This window comes from Bufo bufo, chromosome 11 (assembly GCF_905171765.1).
Source record: "Bufo bufo chromosome 11, aBufBuf1.1, whole genome shotgun sequence".
Lineage (NCBI taxonomy): Eukaryota > Metazoa > Chordata > Amphibia > Anura > Bufonidae > Bufo > Bufo bufo.
This window is the reverse complement of record NC_053399.1, coordinates 31,651,319-31,670,272: the sequence shown is the minus strand read 5'-3', so window position 1 is coordinate 31,670,272 and position 18,954 is coordinate 31,651,319. Positions and strand designations below refer to the sequence as shown.

The 18,954-nt window shown below is 44.3% G+C and overlaps 1 protein-coding gene across 1 annotated transcript in view; it reads left to right on the top strand.

Annotated features, from left to right (window-relative positions):
• Nucleotides 1–15,519, top strand: part of ATG14 (autophagy related 14) — a 36,450-nt gene extending 20,931 nt beyond the window's left edge. Inside the window, exons 5-10 of the mRNA XM_040411846.1 lie at nucleotides 5,392–5,629; nucleotides 6,733–6,962; nucleotides 7,862–7,979; nucleotides 10,291–10,381; nucleotides 11,363–11,448; nucleotides 12,904–15,519. Coding sequence (XP_040267780.1) covers nucleotides 5,392–5,629; nucleotides 6,733–6,962; nucleotides 7,862–7,979; nucleotides 10,291–10,381; nucleotides 11,363–11,448; nucleotides 12,904–13,210 — 1,070 coding nt within the window. The 3' untranslated portion in view covers nucleotides 13,211–15,519. The remainder of the gene's footprint in view (nucleotides 1–5,391; nucleotides 5,630–6,732; nucleotides 6,963–7,861; nucleotides 7,980–10,290; nucleotides 10,382–11,362; nucleotides 11,449–12,903) is intronic.
• Nucleotides 15,520–18,954: the final 3,435 nt, after the last annotated feature.

The window sequence follows — 18,954 nt, the reverse complement described above, 5'->3', positions numbered from 1 at the left end:
GAGTGAGGAGGTCACAAGAAGACTCTTGTTCTTTATTAGTAGCCCTTTTAATCTGCAGCTTAAGATGACTATTTGCAGACTTCTGAACTTGTGGAAATTTCCGTGATAAATGAGCGGAAAAAGTTTATTTTTATTTTTTTAAGTCTAAATCAGTTGAGCCTGAAATTCAACTCAAATATTTATCTGACGTCGGCGGTTTACTTTATTAAGAATGAGTCCAGAAAAAATCACTTTATGAAAGTGTATCCTGCCGGCCTACGGTGTGTGCGTGTGTAACATTACTCCTCTAAGGGTGGGTTCACATCACGTTTTATGCCTCTGTTTGACATACACTTTAGAAAAAATAAAAAAGATACAAAAAACGCGGCACACCATATTCTTGTATCCTGGTAAAAAAAAAAAACATATACTTTTTTTTTTTTTTACAATGTTAAAAAAAGTACTTTTTTTTTCATTTTTTTTATAATTGAACTCTATGGTGAACGGTGCCACTGTATGGCATCAGTCTGAAGCATCCCTTTAACATATACATTTTTTATATACGTTAAACAGACGGAAAAACACGTGATGTGAACCCAGCCTTAGGGAAAAAATTTCTTCTCGACTCCAAAGGTGAATAACATTCCCTGGATCGTCGGCCCAGGAGTCTAGTGCTGATAACTTGCCATGTTAGACTCCCACATCCAGCCCCTAGTGCAGGGATCAGCAACCTCCGGCACTTTAGCTGTTCACAAACTACAACTCCCAGCATGCACACTTTCTTGGCTGTTGTTGTAACTCCCATAGAAATGAAAGGAGGATTCTGGGAGTTGTAGTTTCAGAACAGCAGGAGTGACGGAGGTTATTGATCGCTGCCCTAGTGTAAATCATCATCAGATAGCCATAGTTTCACTGCTCTTACAGTAAAGAATCCTATTCTTATCCCCTCCAATACTGACCCCTGTGCTACCCCACTGGTGATGGTGACCTGACCCCCATTGCTGATCCTTGTGACGGTGACCCTTCGATACTGACCCCTGTGGTACCCCACTGGTGATGGTGATCTGACCACCATTACTGATCCTTGTGACTAGGGCTGCAATGATTAATTGACTTTATCGAATAATCGCTGATTCGTTGCTATGCGGGCGGTTTACTTTAAATCAGCGCATCTTTATTTTACCTTACAATGAAGCTCCAGTAACAGGCAGAGCGGACGGCGGCGTAACGTCACTTACTCACGTGATGCGCCTGCTCCGCCTCCTTCATTCATAAAGTGGGCGGAGCAGGTGCGTCAGGTGAGTGAGTGATGTTACTCCGCCGCCCCCTCTGCCTGTTACCTGAGCTTCATTGTAAGGTAATAAAGATGCGCTGAGTAAAAGTTACTGCCAGAATAGTCTGCTGTGAGCAGCGGGGCTGTAATTGGGGAGGGGGGTCTGTGCACTGTTATTGGGGAGGGGGGTCTGTGCACTGTTATTGGGGAGGGGGGTCTGTGCACTGTTATTGGGGAGGGGGGTCTGTGCACTGTTATTGGGGGGGGGGGTCTGTGCACTGTTATTGGGGAGGGGGGTCTGTGCACTGTTATTGGGGAGGGGGGTCTGTGCACTGTTATTGGGGAGGGGGGTCTGTGCACTGTTATTGGGGAGGGGGGTCTGTGCACTGTTATTGGGGAGGGGGGTCTGTGCACTGTTATTGGGGAGGGGGGTCTGTGCACTGTTATTGGGGAGGGGGGTCTGTGCACTGTTATTGGGGAGGGGGGTCTGTGCACTGTTATTGGGGAGGGGGGTCTGTGCACTGTTATTGGGGAGGGGGGTCTGTGGTCTGTGCACTGTTATTGGGGAGGGGGGTCTGTGGTCTGTGCACTGTTATTGGGGAGGGGGGGGGGGTCTGTGCACTGTTTTTGGGAAGGGGGAGGGGGGTCTGTGCACTGTTATTGGGAAGGGGGAGGGGGGTCTGTGCACTGTTATTGGGGAGGGGGGGGGGGGTCTGTGCACTGTTATTGGGAAGGGGGAGGGGGGTCTGTGCACTGTTATTGGGAAGAAGGGGGGGGGTCTGTGCACTGTTATTGGGAAGAAGGGGGGGGGGGGCTGTGGATGACACATATAGCATAAGATGCTATATAATGTCATCTATAGATTCCCCCCCCCCTCCCCATAACGGTGCCGTGCACAGATCCCCCCCCTCCCCATAACGGTGCCGTGCACAATTTGTTTTAATATGGCCTTTGAACATAATTTTTCAAGTAAAATGATATAAACCTCTTTGTTTTGTAATTTTGGTGCAGCCCTACTTGTGACGGTGACCTTTCAATACTGACCCCTGTGGTGCCCCACTGGTGACGGTGACCCTTCGATACTGACCCCTGTGGTACCCCACTGGTGACGGTGACCCTTCGATACTGACCCCTGTGGTACCCCACTGGTGACGGTGACCCTTCGATACTGACCCCTGTAGTCCCCCACTGGTGATGGTGGCCCAATCAAAGTCTACCGTTCATACCCACCCTCTGTTTTCTGTCACTGAGTTAGTTACCCACATTTTCTGCCAGTCCAAGGATTCTCATTACATGACCATTGCAGACATATAGTATCATTAGTATTACATGTTGTTTATCTATGTATTCTGCGTGATGTGTGGGTTACAACCACTTGACTTCCTGTCTTGGTGACCACGACGTGACTATATTTGGTTACATGCACAGAGATAGTCTCTAGTAGTCTTCCTCTTCTGGACACCAATGCTTATCAGAAAGCTCTTGAAAAGCTGAAACCTTGTTAGGACATAAACCTACCAGTCGTGGTGGGGAACATGAAGGAGCGAGACTGATTGTTAGATCGAAAGCGCTCATGGCATGAAAGCCTGACATCATACATGTTTTCATACAACACACCACATGCTGTAACATGCAGTGGAGGAGAGACGTTCTCTCCAGTATTGATCACACCTCGTTTGTGTTGCCACCTATGATTACGTCTCTGTGATTACTTAATACATGGAGGTTTTTTTTGTATACTCTATTATTATAAGACACCACAGTCCTTGATTATTAGGTCGTACACTGTGCGCACCCATTTCTTTTGTCCGAAGGGACCCCTGAATAAACTGATCACAGGACATCCCGCCGGACGGTCCCCAGTGATCATCTGGAATCTATGGGGAATCCGGGCAATATGTGATCAGTGTAGTCATCTGTGGCTTTCTCTGCGGACGAAAGATTATAATGTATGAAAGGTCTTCTCTCAAGGGAAAACTCTACCTGAACTGTAAAGTCACATGCCCTTAACGCCCAGCACCATACATGTACGGCGCGCTGATCGGGCGGGTGCAGGAGCTGCGCCTGCCCGATTCGCGGCAGGGGTCCGGCAGTGACTGATAGCCGGACCCCTGCTGTATGCACTGGCATCGGTGAAATCACAGATGCCGGCACATTAACCCCTGCACGGCCGCAGTCAGCTCTGACGGCGGCACGTGCAATGTCCGTGCAGGGAGGAAGAAGCCATCGGTTCCCCGCGCTGCTGTGACGGGGACCCGATGGCAGGGAAGGCAGCTGCATCGTGGCTGCCTTCCAGGAGAGCCTGTGAGATCCAGCCCCCTGGATCTCACAGGCTAACAGGGTGAAGTGTAATACACTTAGAGCCAATGCATCACAATACAGAAGTATTGTGATGCATTGTAAAGGGGATCAGACCCCCAAAACTTAAATTCCAAGAGTGGGACAAAAAAAAAGAAAGTAATTTTTTTTTTTTTTTTTTAAGTAAAAAAAAAAAAGCGTCTTTTTCCCCAAAATAAAGTAAAAAAAAAAAAATGTATACATATTCGGTATCGCGCGTCCATATCGACTGGCTCTATAAAAATATCACATGACCTAACCACTCAGGTGAACACCGTAAAATACCCTAAAATAGTACCAACAAAACTGCCACCTTATCCGTAGTTTCCAAAATTGAGTCTTTTTTTTTTTTTTTTTTTTTTTTTTTTTTTTTTGGAGTTTCTACTCTAGGGGTGCATCAGGGGGGCTTCAAATGTGACACGGCAGCTTAAATTTACCCCAATGAAATCTGCCTTCCAAAAACCCTATGGCATTCCTTTCCTTCTGCGCCCTGCCGTGTGCCCGTACAGCAGTTTACGACCACATATGGGGTGTTTCTGTAAACTACAGAATCGGGGCAATAAATATTGAGTTTTGTTTGGCTGTTAACCCTTGCTTTGTTAGTGGAAAAAAAATTATTAAAATGGAAAATCTGCCAAAAAAGTGACATTCTGAAATGTTATCTCCATTTTCCATGAATTCTTGTGGAACACCTAAAGGGTTAACAAAGTTTGTAAAATCAATTTTGAATACCTTGAGGGGTGTAGTTTCTAAAATCGGGTCATTTTTGGGTGGTTTCTATGTAAGCATCACAAAGTGACTTTCAGACCTAAACTGGTGCTTAAAAAGTGGGTTTTGGATTTATTTATTTTTTTATGTCAAGATTTGCTTGTAAGCCTTCTAATGTCCCCAAAAAATAAATTGGCATTCACAAAATGATCCAAACATGAAGTAGGCATATGGGGAATGTAAAGTAGTAACTATTTTTGGAGTTATTACTATCTATTATAAAAGTAGAGAAATTGAAATTTGACAATTTTGCATGATTTTTGGTAAATTTGGTTATGATTATTATTATTATTATTATTTATTATTATTATTATTATTATTATAATATATATTTTTTTAAATAAATAATAATGATTATTTTTTTTGACTATTTTACCACTGTCATGAAGTACAATATGTGACCAGAAAACAGTCTCAGAATAGCCTAAATAAGTAAAAGCGTTTTAGTTATCGCCACATAAAGTGACACATGTCAGATTTGCTTAAAATGGCCTGGGCAGAAAGGTGAAAAATGGCTTGGTCCTGAAACAGTTAAAGGGGTTGTACCGCTAATGTATTCCGCCCAATCGGTATCGCTGTTATATCACTTTCCACAAAAACCATTTATCAAAACTGCCTTATTCTAAAGTTATTATCCTACGATTATTTTGATTTTGATTTTCTGTTGGTTGCGTCCTGTAGTGGAGACTTGTCACACAGGACGCACATGCTCACAGCGATTCTTTTCCTGTCCTTCAATGTCATGGATTGATAGACGGACGGACACACAGGCGTAATGCTGAATTTTGCTAATTATAAATCCAGTTAGACAGAACATTTTGAGTATGTGGAGGTAGAATATGATCTGGTTAGTGTCACAAGCAAATCTCGCTGCCCTGGAACCAGGAAGTAGGCTTTAAGCATGGGAGATGAGAGAAAACTGCAAATGAGCAATCGAAGGAGAAATGGGGCCTAGAGTACTTGAAGATAAAAGTTAGAGTGAAAAGCAGTTTATGGCACAACCACTTTTAAGTTGCCTTTATTTTTCTTGGTAGATTCTGAACTTCTTTCCAAGTCTAAAAAGTACAACCAAGAACTTTACCTCAGGAGTCATAGGCATCAGGAGAAGAAGGAGAAGATTCAGAGGAGGAACCATAAGCTCAGCGTGGTAGTGGAGAAAAGGAACAAAGATTTAAAGAGCCGACACGCAGAGTTGGCAAGTCTTCGGCGGTCACATATCCTGGAGCTGACTTCAGTTATATTCCCCATAGGGGAAGTCAAAAATGTAACAAGGTAACCCCCAGAGCTTGATACTTCCATCTTTATAATGCTTGTTCTCACATGATCTAGGAGCTCTAGGTGGTGCCAGTGACCTTTCGGCACCTGGCGTGCTATTGACCGTCCAACGGTGACAGCGAGCTACAGCTCTATGGTCATATTAATGCAGACCTTCATATATGCTCTTGAACGTTAAAAGGGTTAACCCATCTGGGACATTGATGGCCTATCGCTAGGATATGCCGTCAATGTCTGATAGCGCCAGGTCCCGTGTCTGGGACCCACTCCTCTCTACCAAATGGGACCCTCACAGTGAACAGAGAGTAGCTGCACATGCGCGGCCACCTTTTCTGCTATGGGAGTTCTGAAAATAGACGGCAGTGCCATGAAGGACTAGTGCGTTGTGCTCTCCATTCACCGTTATGAGACTTCCAAAAATAGCCGAGTGCGCTCACTCTATTTTCAGAACTTCCATAGTAATGAATGGACTTGGGGGGGGCCCTGTTCTCTAGATAGGTGAGGCTCCTACCTCTGGGATTTGCTCCTATCTGACATTGATGACCTGTCCACCTGGGCCAACCCCTTTAAGAAGAGGGGGGTACAAGCCTTGTAGGGCAGTGCCCAAAGGTTGTGTAGCTCAAGGTGCTAAGGAGCTGTAAAGGCTCTATGGGGCCATGTACAGGCCATAGTAGTGAGCTGTATGGGGTCTGGTGGGTCCCGAATGTACAGAGCAATGCTTCAAGGGGAGAATGCTTCCATGCATATGGAGTCCAGATGCATAAAGAAAGGCACACCGAGGTACAGCAGAGGCCCAATGTACCTGTGCAAAACAGAGCTGTACTATGACCATGTGCATGATCCCTGATGCTACTTGTGCACAATAATCCACATAGCTACCAGCACCAGGAGGACCACACACGGGGCCCGACTATCACAAGGCCTCTTAACCAGTGACAACAGAACACTGGTTTAGTAAAATTGGTTACCAGTATAACATTTGGTTAGCCCTATTGTTTTTTTGTTTACATTGAACTTGGATTATTGTATACCGCACATTTCTGGAGCAAGAATGTGTGCTTGTGTGCAAATTGTGTCATTTTGTGATCCTCTCTCGTCAGGGATCCGGACGATGTCTCATTTGAGAACGACAATGCAATGACCTCTAGCACTGTGAGTAAACTGGCCGAAGCCCGCAGGACCACTTACCTTTCTGGACGATGGGTGTGTGATGATCACAACGGAGATAGCAGCATTAGTATCGCCGGACCCTGGATCACTCTGCCCAACAATGGGGATTACTCTGCGTACTACAACTGGGTGGAGGAGAAGAAGACCACGCCCGGGCCTGGTAATGACTGCTGCCGTTTGGGTGGATAGAAACGTATTCATTCAGCAATTTCTACACCTCACAAAATGATTGCAGGGACCAGAAGGACTTTAAGGGAACGTTATCCTCTCCCTGCGCCTGATTTCTTGGGTACAAAAAGTAGCAAACCTTGTGATTTTGCAACTTTTTAGACATCATTGAGACAAAATTATTGTCGCCAGTGAAGTTTTTATCCAACCCCTATAAGGACACTCCTCCCTCTTAATGCCCGGGGCCCTCATATAGGTTATACTTGCCCCTCTCCCCGGCACACGCATTGCTTCTGATCCCCTCATGGCCACCACTGCATCTCCCCGTCGTGCGGATCAAAACATCTGGTGATGGGGGGGAACCAATAGCGGGCCTTCCTAGCACCCTGGGTGATGCGGCGGGGGCAATCAGAAGCGACGCGGGTGCCGGAGCAGGGTAAGTATAATCTATATAAGGGCCCCGGGCGTGTCATTATAGGAGTTGGATAAGCCCTTTAATCAACCATCCGAGGATAGGAGATAAATGTTAGATCTCTGGGTGTTCCACCATTACTATCCCCATCATCCTGAGAAATGTGGGTCCCCGTGCCCCATCTCTCAATGGAGCTCTCGTCTGCGCATATCTTCATTCACTTCTAGGGGACTGATCTAGACTGCTCCTTCAGTCCCATACAAGTGAATGAAGGGGTGGACTGTCACACTGCTGCTCCCTGCAGAAAGGGGACTTTAAAACCCCGGATCTTGGGGTTGCTGGTGTCCAAGTGGTCAGACCCCCAACAATGTGACATTTATGATCTAACCTGTTGATAGGTGATAGTTTTCATGGGATAAACCCTTTTAAGAAAACATGACATTGTTCGTTTTTTTTTTTTTTTTTTTGTCTTTTTTCAGACATGGAACACAATAATCCGGCGTACACGATCAGCGCAGCGTTATGCTATGCAACGCAGCTCGTCAACACTCTGTCACATATATTAAATGTCAGCCTTCCACGAAAGCTGTATAATAGGCAAGTATACACCCTGTGGTAGGAAAACAAGCGCGCTGTGACTAATATGGCTTATTTGTTTTAGTTCTATGTAACACTCTGTTTATACCCTCAGAGCTGCGCTCATTTATACATGCTTTATGGTATGAGCCACATAAGACCTGATCTAGCGGTGAACACTCAATGTTTACCCTTCTGTTTGTAATACAGGAGCGAGCCATGGTCTCAACTGTATTTTCAGACTCTGTTCACATGACTGTTTAGAGCAGGCATGCTCAACCTGCGGCTCTCCAGCTGTTGTAAAACTACAACTCCCACAATGTCCTGCTGTAGGCTGATAGCCGTAGGCTGTTCGGGCATGCTGGGAGTTGTAGTTTTGCAACAGCTGGAGGGCCGCAGGTTGAGCATGCCTGGTTTAGAGGCTTTTTCTTTGTTTCCATCACTTTTAAGAGGAAGAATGGTGGAGCAAGCAATGGCAGAATCCCAGACGACCCCTAATAAAGTCAGTGGGGTTCATCAGTGACCATTTAAAAGCCTTGATGCTGTTGTGAGCATGACCTTTAAAGGCTTACTCCCATCTCAGCCCTTCATAGGAAGCGCCGGCCAGAGATGGCTGGAGTTATGGAAACATCCAAGCCGGCTGTGCTCTGCGCGCAAACAGCGTAGCTCACTGCCATGGGAGCTACAGAAACTAGAGCGAGACTGCTCTGCCATCCCGGCCAGCACTTATGAGGTTTATTCCGATCTCCTCACTGAAAGGCTGAGATGGGATTACTCCTTCAAGATGCCCGAAGACCTGTTAGAAGACGTTGAAAATCATTTTTAATATTTTTTTTTTTTATAATTGTATGTTTATTATGGTATATAAAACAAAAACGTGAATACACTTTTACAATAGCATAGTGCACAGGAGTTCAAGGAAAGGATAATACACAAAATACATCACATACATATTGGATGAGCACATGTAACACTTGATAATATTCAGTGATGAAGCATTGAAGACCAAACAAAAATAAAGCGTTGAGTTGAACTAACTGAGACTGCGTCCATCTGTAACCAGCCTGAAAAGAAAGAAAAAGAAAAAAAAAAACTGCTGTGCAATATATCTTGAACAAAAAGAAGAGAGAAAAAAAAAAACATCAGGTAGAAGCGAGGAAAATCATTTTTAATTTAAAGGGAACCTGTCATCAACTTTATGTTGCCCATACTAACTGCAGTATAAAGTATAGACAGGTGAGTGGATTTCAGCGGTCTGTCATTTATAAGTTAAAAGTAAGTGGTTGCCGAGAACCAACATCACAATCATTGCAGACTGGGCCTGGAAAAGAGTCCCGGCCACCTGAGAAGAGTCCTGGTTATTCATGAGTTCCTGCTCTCCTGCGCACCTGCTGATGGCTGACAGTCTTCTACCTAGTTTTCTCTCTTTCTCTCTAGGAGAGAACTGCCAATCATCAGCAGGTGGGGAGAGAGCAGGAGATTAGGAATAACCAGGACTCTTCTCAGGTAGATTTGACTCTTTTCCAGGCCTGGGCTGCAGTGATTATGATGCTGGTTCTCAGCAGCCACTTACTTTTAGCTCATGAGTGACACACCGCTGACATCAGCATTTCTGTCACTATTTTATGCTGCCCTCAGGGAGGTTCCCTTTAAGGCGTCATGCACACCTGTATGGTACAGAACCATCAATGTCTATGGGACCATAATGTACCTACGTAGGCATCGGATGTTATACCGAAGATATTTTTTTTCCTCTTTGAAGACAAAAGCAGTGAAGGAAATGTACACCTTTTGGGGGCATTTTTTTTTTATAATTGCATTTTACTCATTCTGGGCTACAAAATCATTTATTTTTTTCTCCATTTCCATAAGGTCTTAAAAATATTTATCTGTTTCTGAGATACAAGGGTTAAAAATCTGTTTAAGCATTTTGTGCTTTCTTTAAATCCCGACTCATGTGGTGTTTGTACCTCTGATCTCCTGACCTCATAAACGCTCATTATAGCTCAACTATCACACCGATAAGAATATGGCTTAAATAAATTTTTCAGGTCAGAAGATCAGAGATAAGAATTACACATGATCAGCCAGATGATGTGATTTTTAAAGAAAACACAAAATGACTGCTAGCAATCAGACTCCTTTTTAACCCTTGTATCCCAGAAATGGCGGAACATTGAAAAAATGATATGTAGCCCAAGATGAGTAAAAGGCAATCATTAAAAAAGAAAGCCCCCAAAGGTGTGCATAGCCTTAAAATATATATATATATAAAAAAAAAAAAAAACGGCATTGCTGACTAAATTTCCTTATTTTTTCTGGGTTTTCATAGTGAATTTTGTGGTGAGAATTTGAGCCGGTGGAAGTTTAATCGTGCAGTGAATAAGCTGAACTCCAACATCCTCTACCTGTGCTTTTCTCAGGTCGGTAGAAGTGTCTTCTAATCGTATTATTGTAATAAGTGGCATATTCCGAGCACCTATGAAAACAGAATGGTGCTTATGTATGGATAGAAAGAAATTGGTGATGAATATATAACCGTAATGGCACATTGGTATTTCATGAGCAATATACGTATTTATTAAAGGGGTTTCCGCCTTTTTTTTTTTTTCTGATTATCTATCTTTTGGATAGGTCATCAGCATCTAATAGGTGGGGTCACCCGCCGATCAGCTGCTTAAGAAGGCAGTGAATGGGGCTGAGCTGCGCTCAGGCCACGTGACATAGTCGTGACATCACTGGCCTGTGGGAAACGGCAAGGAGCACCGCTGCCTTCTCAAACAGCTGATCGGCGGGGATCCCAGGTGTTGGACCCTGCTGATCAGATGCTGATGACCTATCCAGAGGATAGATCATCAGTAAGAAAAAGGTAGACACTTTAAGGCCACATTCGCACAACTTTAAAAAAAAGGCAAAACGCTCCATTTTTTTTTTTTTTTTTTTTTTTTATCAGACTTTTTTTCCACTAACGTCTTTCTGAATAATGGACGTTAAAAACAAAATGAAAAATGGGCAGAATAGGACATTATTCACTGGCCATCAAAAGAAATGCCATGTGAAACACCCCCATAGACTACCATTGTAGTGTGAATGTAGCCTTAGACCCGTGATCAGCAACCTTCGGCACTCCATCTTTTGTGAAACTACAATTCCCAGCATGCTCTATTCATTTCTATGGGAGTTCTGATAAGACCAGCGCAAGTATGCATGCTGGGAGTTGTAGTTTCACGACAACCGGAGTGCCGGAGGTTGCCTACCCCTGCCTTAGACAGACCATTCAGGAGAGCTGATTGGGGGGGGGGGGGGCCCCCCTGAAACATACAGGTACTTCAGTGGTTTGTCTTGGGAGGTATGTTTTGCTTTCTTGTATGCTGTAAGGTAAAATAGCTCCATTTCTTCTGCAGCACGTGGACTTGGATCTTCTGCATCCACTACATACTCTCAGGAACCTCATGTACTTGGTTAGTTCAGACAGTGAAAACCTGGGCAGGTGAGCCTGAAATCTTTCCTTTCCAGTGTCCTCATTGTACGGCAGTGACGTGGTGTTAGCACAGTGTCCATTGTGTGGAGCTGGAAGGTGCTCTCCGAGCTCCTTCACACTGGAACTACTTGTTCTTCATGTACAGCTGCCCGCAGCTCGGACAACCAAGACGGTTTGTACTTCTGAAGGGAGGTGGACTTTGTTTTGGACTCAAAAGTTTTTTAGGGGACTTTTAGATTTGGGGGATAATGCTTTTGGAACAATTTCCACACTACAGGAATATTGGTCTTAAGGACCAACATCAGTGCAGCAGTTTTCTGCATGTGTCATGATTTTTACAACATTTTTATCGTGAATAGAGCAGGTCTCTTATATTATTTTTTCCAAGCATTTTTTTTTTTTTTTAGGTTTATAAGTTGAAAAATAGGAAAAATTAGCTTTTTAAATTATAGCTATTTTTTTTGTAATATCCTACGTTATTTGTGCTTATCTAGAGAGGGGGATGGGCGGCAGAGGGATGGGCGAAAGGGAGGAGGGAGCGCGAGGGGGAAATTACATGTCTCATTCCTGTTCTTTCTTACTTTACCACAGCAATTGGGGTGGGGAGCAATTTTTTGGAGTGAGACCCCCAGTTATAGGAGGCTGCTGCTAAGTATTGCCCAGTTGCAGTCACTCTTGTCTGATAAGACTCAACAGCAGCCTCCTAGTACCGCCATTCCAGCAATCATGTGACCTGTCACATGACCACCAGGACAAGTAGAAGCAGCAGTGCCGCTATTTTATACATGGCGCACAATAAGCGCTCTGTGTGCGAGAACAGACGGAAGCAGCAAAAAACGCTCCCATCTTCTCTTTAGAGTCACGGTTGTCTTTGATTGCTCTTGCCACTGGCTAAAGCCTCCAGGTATGCTGTGGCCTTTTAAGGACCTGGACTTCTGCCACACATACACAGTGGATAATCCTTAAAGTGGCACTTCCACAAAAAGCTTTATTCTCTGACCTGTTAGAAAGGTACATGATGTAAACTGTAGTGAAGGTACTCTTACCCGTGACTGTATTTTGTAAGTTAACCCCTCCCTTCTGATCCTCAGCTGTTTTGTGTGACCAGCACTCTGACTATCCAGAGAACACAGCATCTTATGTGTGTTTAGGATGCCGGTTTCCTATGTGAGCCTCAATGTCAGTCTCGTAGGCATGAAGAGAGAAGTCCTGTGTCAGGTGGAGATCAGAGTGCTGGTCACATGACAAGGCTGAGGAACAGAAGGGAGGTTATAACTCACAAATGCAGTCACGGGTAAGAAGTTTACCTTATGTACCTTTCTAACAGGCCAGAGAGTCTAAATTTTTGTGGAGGTGTTTCTATAACCAGTTTGTTTTCTCAAGAACCCTGTTCCATGCGTGTAGTCTCTCCATTAGAGCGGATGAACCTGACCGAATTAAGATTTTCCATCTTCTGTTCAATAGGTCTGGACCTTTTGAAATTAGCGCCGATCTTGAAGACTCTATGGAATTCGTAGATCCCAGCGGGGCTGGCGAGAGCGATGAAAGTGGAGATGAGCACATAAGCGATGAAGAGACAGACCTCGGCACTGACTGGGAAAATCTACCGAGTCCCAAGTTTTGCGACATCCCCTCCCAACCAGCGGAGATGCAGGAGAGCGAGAGCACCATGATGTCTCAGCCCATCGCCAGCAGCAGCGCTGGGGGCATGATCTCCTCTGCCGCCGCCTCCGTCACCTCCTGGTTGAAGGCATACACCGGACATCGCTGACTTAGCTCTGCAGGACACACACATGGCATTACCTCTCCTGTCACTGACTTTTTTTTTACACAGGCAAGATAAGTAGTTTGGCTCATGTCAGAGAACAAAAACTTTCTATAGGCCTTTTTGTTTTTGTGCACAGATGGGACGACACAGATTACCGCTTGGTTTCATAATTGGTGATGTATCCTTTGCTCTCCATGTGCTGCCTACCTGCACCTGACCCAGGAGTGCTGAACATGTCGTAGAAGTTTTTAGTGGTTTTTTTTTATCTCCTCCCCTAAATTTACACAATTTCAAATGCAATGTGAACAGAGCCCTTTTAGACATGATCACTTTTTCTAAAATAAGCCCTGGGTAGCAGAATGGGTGCACTCATGGCAGCCAACCTAAAGGAAAGAAGAGGATCATGTTGCTTAGGTTTAGGTGAGCAGCTTCTTCCAGGTTTACTCCTCAGCTAGTGCCTCACGTTACCTGCACCAAAATCCCTCTAGCAAAAGCCAGTTGTGTTTGGCCGTGTGCACGGAGCACAGTGAGATGTCGGGGGTCATAGATTGATGGCACAGCCAGGGTATTCCATATGTAAAGGAACAGAACTCGCAGCTTCATATGGATCTGGGTGTTAAAGGGAATATGCCCGTCTGCACGATGTCTTAGATTTGCAACTGTTGCATGATGCCGATTGATTTTGATTCACAAGAATACAATAGTTCTTAATCATGGAACCCACTTTTTTGATCAGTTTTGTCAAAAAAATATTTAAAATTGCATTTTGATTTTTTTTTTTTTTTTTTACTCCACTCTGTCTTTAAAATGTACTATAGCATTTTTATGGTTGTATTCCTTAAAGGGGTATTCTAGCTTCAGGAACTGGCCAGTACTGTGCTGTACCCAAACAAATCTACTTACCTGCTGCCTTCCAGTTTCAGGACTGTACACATCTGGTCCAATCAGTGGTCTCCTCTGTGACTTGACCCAACAGTGCCATGACTCCGTTCGGATGTGTCCAGACCTTGGACTGGAAGCATGGCAGGGAGCAGGTGAGAGGATTTCTTTGTTTAGGTAGTTTGGTACACAAGTTGGAATTTCTCCTCAAAATACATATTTGGATTGTAGTGGAATGAGGAATAGATAAGTCTAGAATAAATTTACATAAACTGTAATGAACTGTACTGTCCCCTACATCCTTATGCATTTTCCCAGGCCGCCTGGAGCGACAAGTATGCCATCATGAATGGCCACAATGAACTTGGTGTCTGCCTCTTCCCCTAGTGGGAGGAGTTATGTGCCAAGTAACTTGTCCCTCCCACGAGGACTGGTGCCTTACACCCAGCTCAGCAACAGTAGTAGAGGGATGATGAGTGTGGGGGATGCCAGATATTATTTGCAATGTCTCTCGAGGGAATTTTATTTTATTTTTTAACTCCTCCACTATGTAAATACTTGTAAAGGATCTGATTTTATTTTTATAGCTGTTCTTTTTATTTGCAGCTAGCACCACGTTTCACGATAATGGGACGTTTGCTTTCTATGGTTATTCTGTAGATAACGTCTTTGTCCTCTGAACCTTAGGTACGTTGTAGCGTGTGGTGCAGATTGTGAAGGCTGCGCCATATCCAAGCTTCTGCCTTAGGTACCAGCACTCAGGGTTGTAAACTGCAGCCACCTGTCAGTCAGGTGCTAGACTGGGGCTGGAAACTTTGCAGCACTCCATCTGTTGCTGGACTACGCTTCCCTTTATGCTTTTCCCGAGATTTTAAACTTCTCTCCTATTCACAAGATAGGTGGAACCCCTACTGATCACAAGAACTGGTGTCCTGGGTTCCCCTGTATGGAGCATCAGTCAAGCATGCGCACACCCCTCCATGAGAGAAGCAAAGTATAGCACTTGGCTAGTCCCGTAGACCTAAATGGAGTGGCGGCGTGCATGCTTGACCTCTGCCCCATTTCATATGAGGAAGAACAGAACCCCCAGTGATTGGGAGGAGGTCTCAGCTGGTTGGTCCCCCAGCGGTCAGACTCTATCCTCTAACCAGTGGATAGGGGGGGGGGGGGGGGGGGGGGGGGAATAAGTTTAAACCTTGGGAAAACCCCTTTAAAATTATCCCAGCACATGTAGTTCGATCACAGCTGGAGCGCCGAGGGGTGACAGGCCTAGCGCTAGATCTATCCAATGAATCTGGCTTGTAGGCGCTATAAAAAATGCTAGCATGTCATCTTCACGTTGGCTGTAGTCCCGATACTGTGTGACATGTCATCGATGATGTCTCTGCTCGTTTAACTCTGCAATAAAGTATTTATTTCCACCTTTGATAGGAGGCAACGTGACTCTGGCTTATTTGTGCTGTGAAGAAATGTACGTGGAATATTGCAATGTTATTACAGAGGGAGCAGTCGCCATGAGATGTATACCAGGAACTAGTGACCTCACCAAGGCAGCAGGCAGATCGGCATGTGTCTCGCCAATGTCACATTCCTGGATAGTTGACTGTCGGTGATCTCATTAATATTGATTTATCCACTATATGCCAACCACAGGATGTGGAGGTGTTTTTCAGGGGTTGTTACCTCACCTTAGTATGGATGGCCTCCCGAGCTGAAGAGGTGCTGGGTCCATCTAAAAAGGACTTGCAGGGTGACCACAGAAGGGAACACTTTTCAGACAGCAAGACTTATGGTGCTCCACCAGTCATATACTTCCATTACATCGCATGCATGAAATGTCAGATTGCAAAAGACCTCTGTATTCCTCTAGCAGCAAACAGGAACAGTAAGTCCCAAAATATCTCTATGGATGCCCTATTATAGCCCCTTACCACACTGAGCCATAATACGGCCTTATGCACAGGTTATTTCTGTAATAAGGGAGCATTTCATTACAGTTGTACTTGGTTAGTTTGCAGACTGGAGTTGACAAAATTTTAGCCAAGGAGAAGTACGAAATAAGACGCTAGGCGTGTTTTTTTTTTTTTTTTCCTTCTAACTTTTTTTTTTTTCTGTCAATGGAGCCAGATGAGGGCCTTTTTTATATTTTTTTTGCAGGGTCAATTGTGAGATGCCATTTGAGTACATATAACTTATTAACTTTTTATTGGGGTGGTAACTGGCTAAAAAGCAATTCCACCATTTTTATTTTTTTTTACAGAAAATTTGCGTTCATGTGTCATTACTAATGTTACTGTTAGGCCGAATGCACACGGCTGTGAGCATTCGGCCTTATTCTGTGGATCAGTAGGATGACAGTGATACCAAATATGTATCTTTTTTTTTTGTTGTTGTGTTTTTGACATCACATTACAAGAGCCAGAACTCCCTCATTTTTGCTCTGTCATAGGGCGAGATTTGGTTTTCATTGGTACCATTTTTGGGGTTTAAATAACATTATCTTCATTATACAGGTTCTGGCAACCTGTGTTATATTGTGTGTTTTTTTTTTTTTTTTTTTTTTTTTTTTTTTCCCAAACATTTCTCCTTTTTTGGAGCAATGTAGTGTAAAACCATACTTAACCCCTTAATGACCACACTCAGTTTTTTAAAATTGCATTCTAAGAGCCATAACTTTAGTTTTTTTACATCAATGTACCTGTATGAAGTTTTTTTTTTTTTTTTTTTGCAGGACAAGTTAGTTTTTAATGCATCATTTTGGGAACATGTAATGATTGATTAAAGCCAGCTGTTTAGCTACACGCGTTTAGAGCTGAACCCGGACATACCTCCATTTTCACCCAGCAGCCCCCCTGACGAGCATCAGAGCAGTTCATGCGCCGATGCTCTCCTTTGTCCTGTGCTAAATCGTGCAGGGCAAAGGCATTTAAGAGTTCTGGTGACAAGCTTCTGCCCGGCAGTGTGTTCGGTGATGTCACCAGCACTGATGGGTGGGCTTTAGTAAAACTGCTAGGGCAGCACTAAAGCCCGCCCATCAGAGCCAGTGACGTCACCGAACACACGGCTGGGCAGAAGCTTCCTCCTTGCAGTGTGTTATTGTAAACAAAAGAGCCTGCGTGATCTAGTGCAGGGCAAGGGAGCGCAGCTGAGCATGAGATGCTCTGATACAAACAGCAGGGGTGCTGCCTGGGTGAAAATAAGGGTATGTCCGGGTTCAACTCCAAACCTGGACAACCCCTTTAAGTCAGTAAAAAAAAAAGCATATTGGTGGACACTAAGGGAAGAGGTTGTGGCATATTGCTAGGACATGTCACCAGTCGGATAAGTATGGGTCCAGACATGGGCTCCCCAAGTGAAGTAGAGCGCACCATGCCTACCAGCGCTCAGCTATTTACATTAGTCCCATAGAAGTGAATGGAGGGTGGCTGCACTTGAGCTGTCCTTCACTTTGGGGCACCCATTCTAGAGATAACGACAGGTCCCAAAGGTGGTGCTTGCATCTATCTGACAGTCCAACATGAGACAACCCCCTTTAAGAGTTATGTACTTTGTAGCTGCCTCATTCAGTACTCTCCCCTTTATTACATACGTAACTGCTGGTTCTGGTATATATGAAGAACACATCATTAGTGGTAATGTATAATCAGTCAGTGCCACTTTCCAATTACCATACATGTAATTTATCTTCAATCATCTTATGCAAGTCTTATCGTCAGGGGAAGCTGAACTAGAGGGATCATGGCTACCTGTTCTGTAGAGGTAGAATTTATTTTAATAAATGAGGTTATTATGTAAGGGCAAATAGTCTGGTTTGTGACCCATCTGCACTAGGACACCTTCCGATGCATAAATCCAGCCGATCTACAGGTCCTCAGCCACTAGAGAGACCAAAAAAAGGAAAGAAAGGCTAGTTTTCCTTTTGGCCTGTGTTTAGCCATCATGTGAAGGGGGTTGCTGTTTTTTCACTATGGAATAGCACAGGACCATTGGAAAGAAGGAAAAAATAACACTTGTACTGTGCACCATCTGTTAATAGTGGTTTCTAGCAATAAACCTTGGGGGGCACATTTTTAAAGGGGTTGTCTCGCCTCTGACAATGGGGGCATATCGCTACAATATGCTCCCATTGCCTTTATAGGTGTGGGTCTCATTGCTGGAGGACTCTAGTCCGGCCACCACCAAGCGCACTCCCCATAGAAGTGAATGGGAGTGCACTGCGCACGACCGGCCACCGCTCCAATTCACTTATATAGGCATAACAGAAATAGCTGAGCCAGCGCTCTGCTATTTTCAGAAGCCCCATGGAAAACAAATGGAGGATGGCTGTGCATGCACAGTGCACCCGCCACCACTTTTGGGGCTCCCCGTTCTCTATATAGGTGCGGGTCCCAGCAGCTATTAGACAATGAGGGCATATCCTAATGCTATAAACCCCACTGTCAAGATGAGACCTGGTATTGGCGCATAAGGGTGCATTCACACGCTCATATGCATTTTTTGCGGTCTGCAAATCACGGAAACAGGCTGTGTGCGTTCAGCATTTCCACAAGGCCAGCCTTATGATAGAAAAGCCTATTCTTGTCCGCAGTTGCAGACATGCTCTATCTTTTTTTTTTTGCAGCGCTGTGGATCAGAAGTTGAAATGAACGGATCCACATCAGTCCTACATAATTGTGAAACTGATGCAGACACAAATACGGTTGTGTGAATGCATACTAACATGCAAAGAACTGAAGTGTGGAATTTTTACATACTCAAAAAAAAAAAAATTGCAATTTCTCCTAAGTAAAACTATCCTTTATAGGGTTAATATAAATAAATACACCACATTCACGTCTCTTTTCAATGTGCAGATGCTTTGCTCGCCC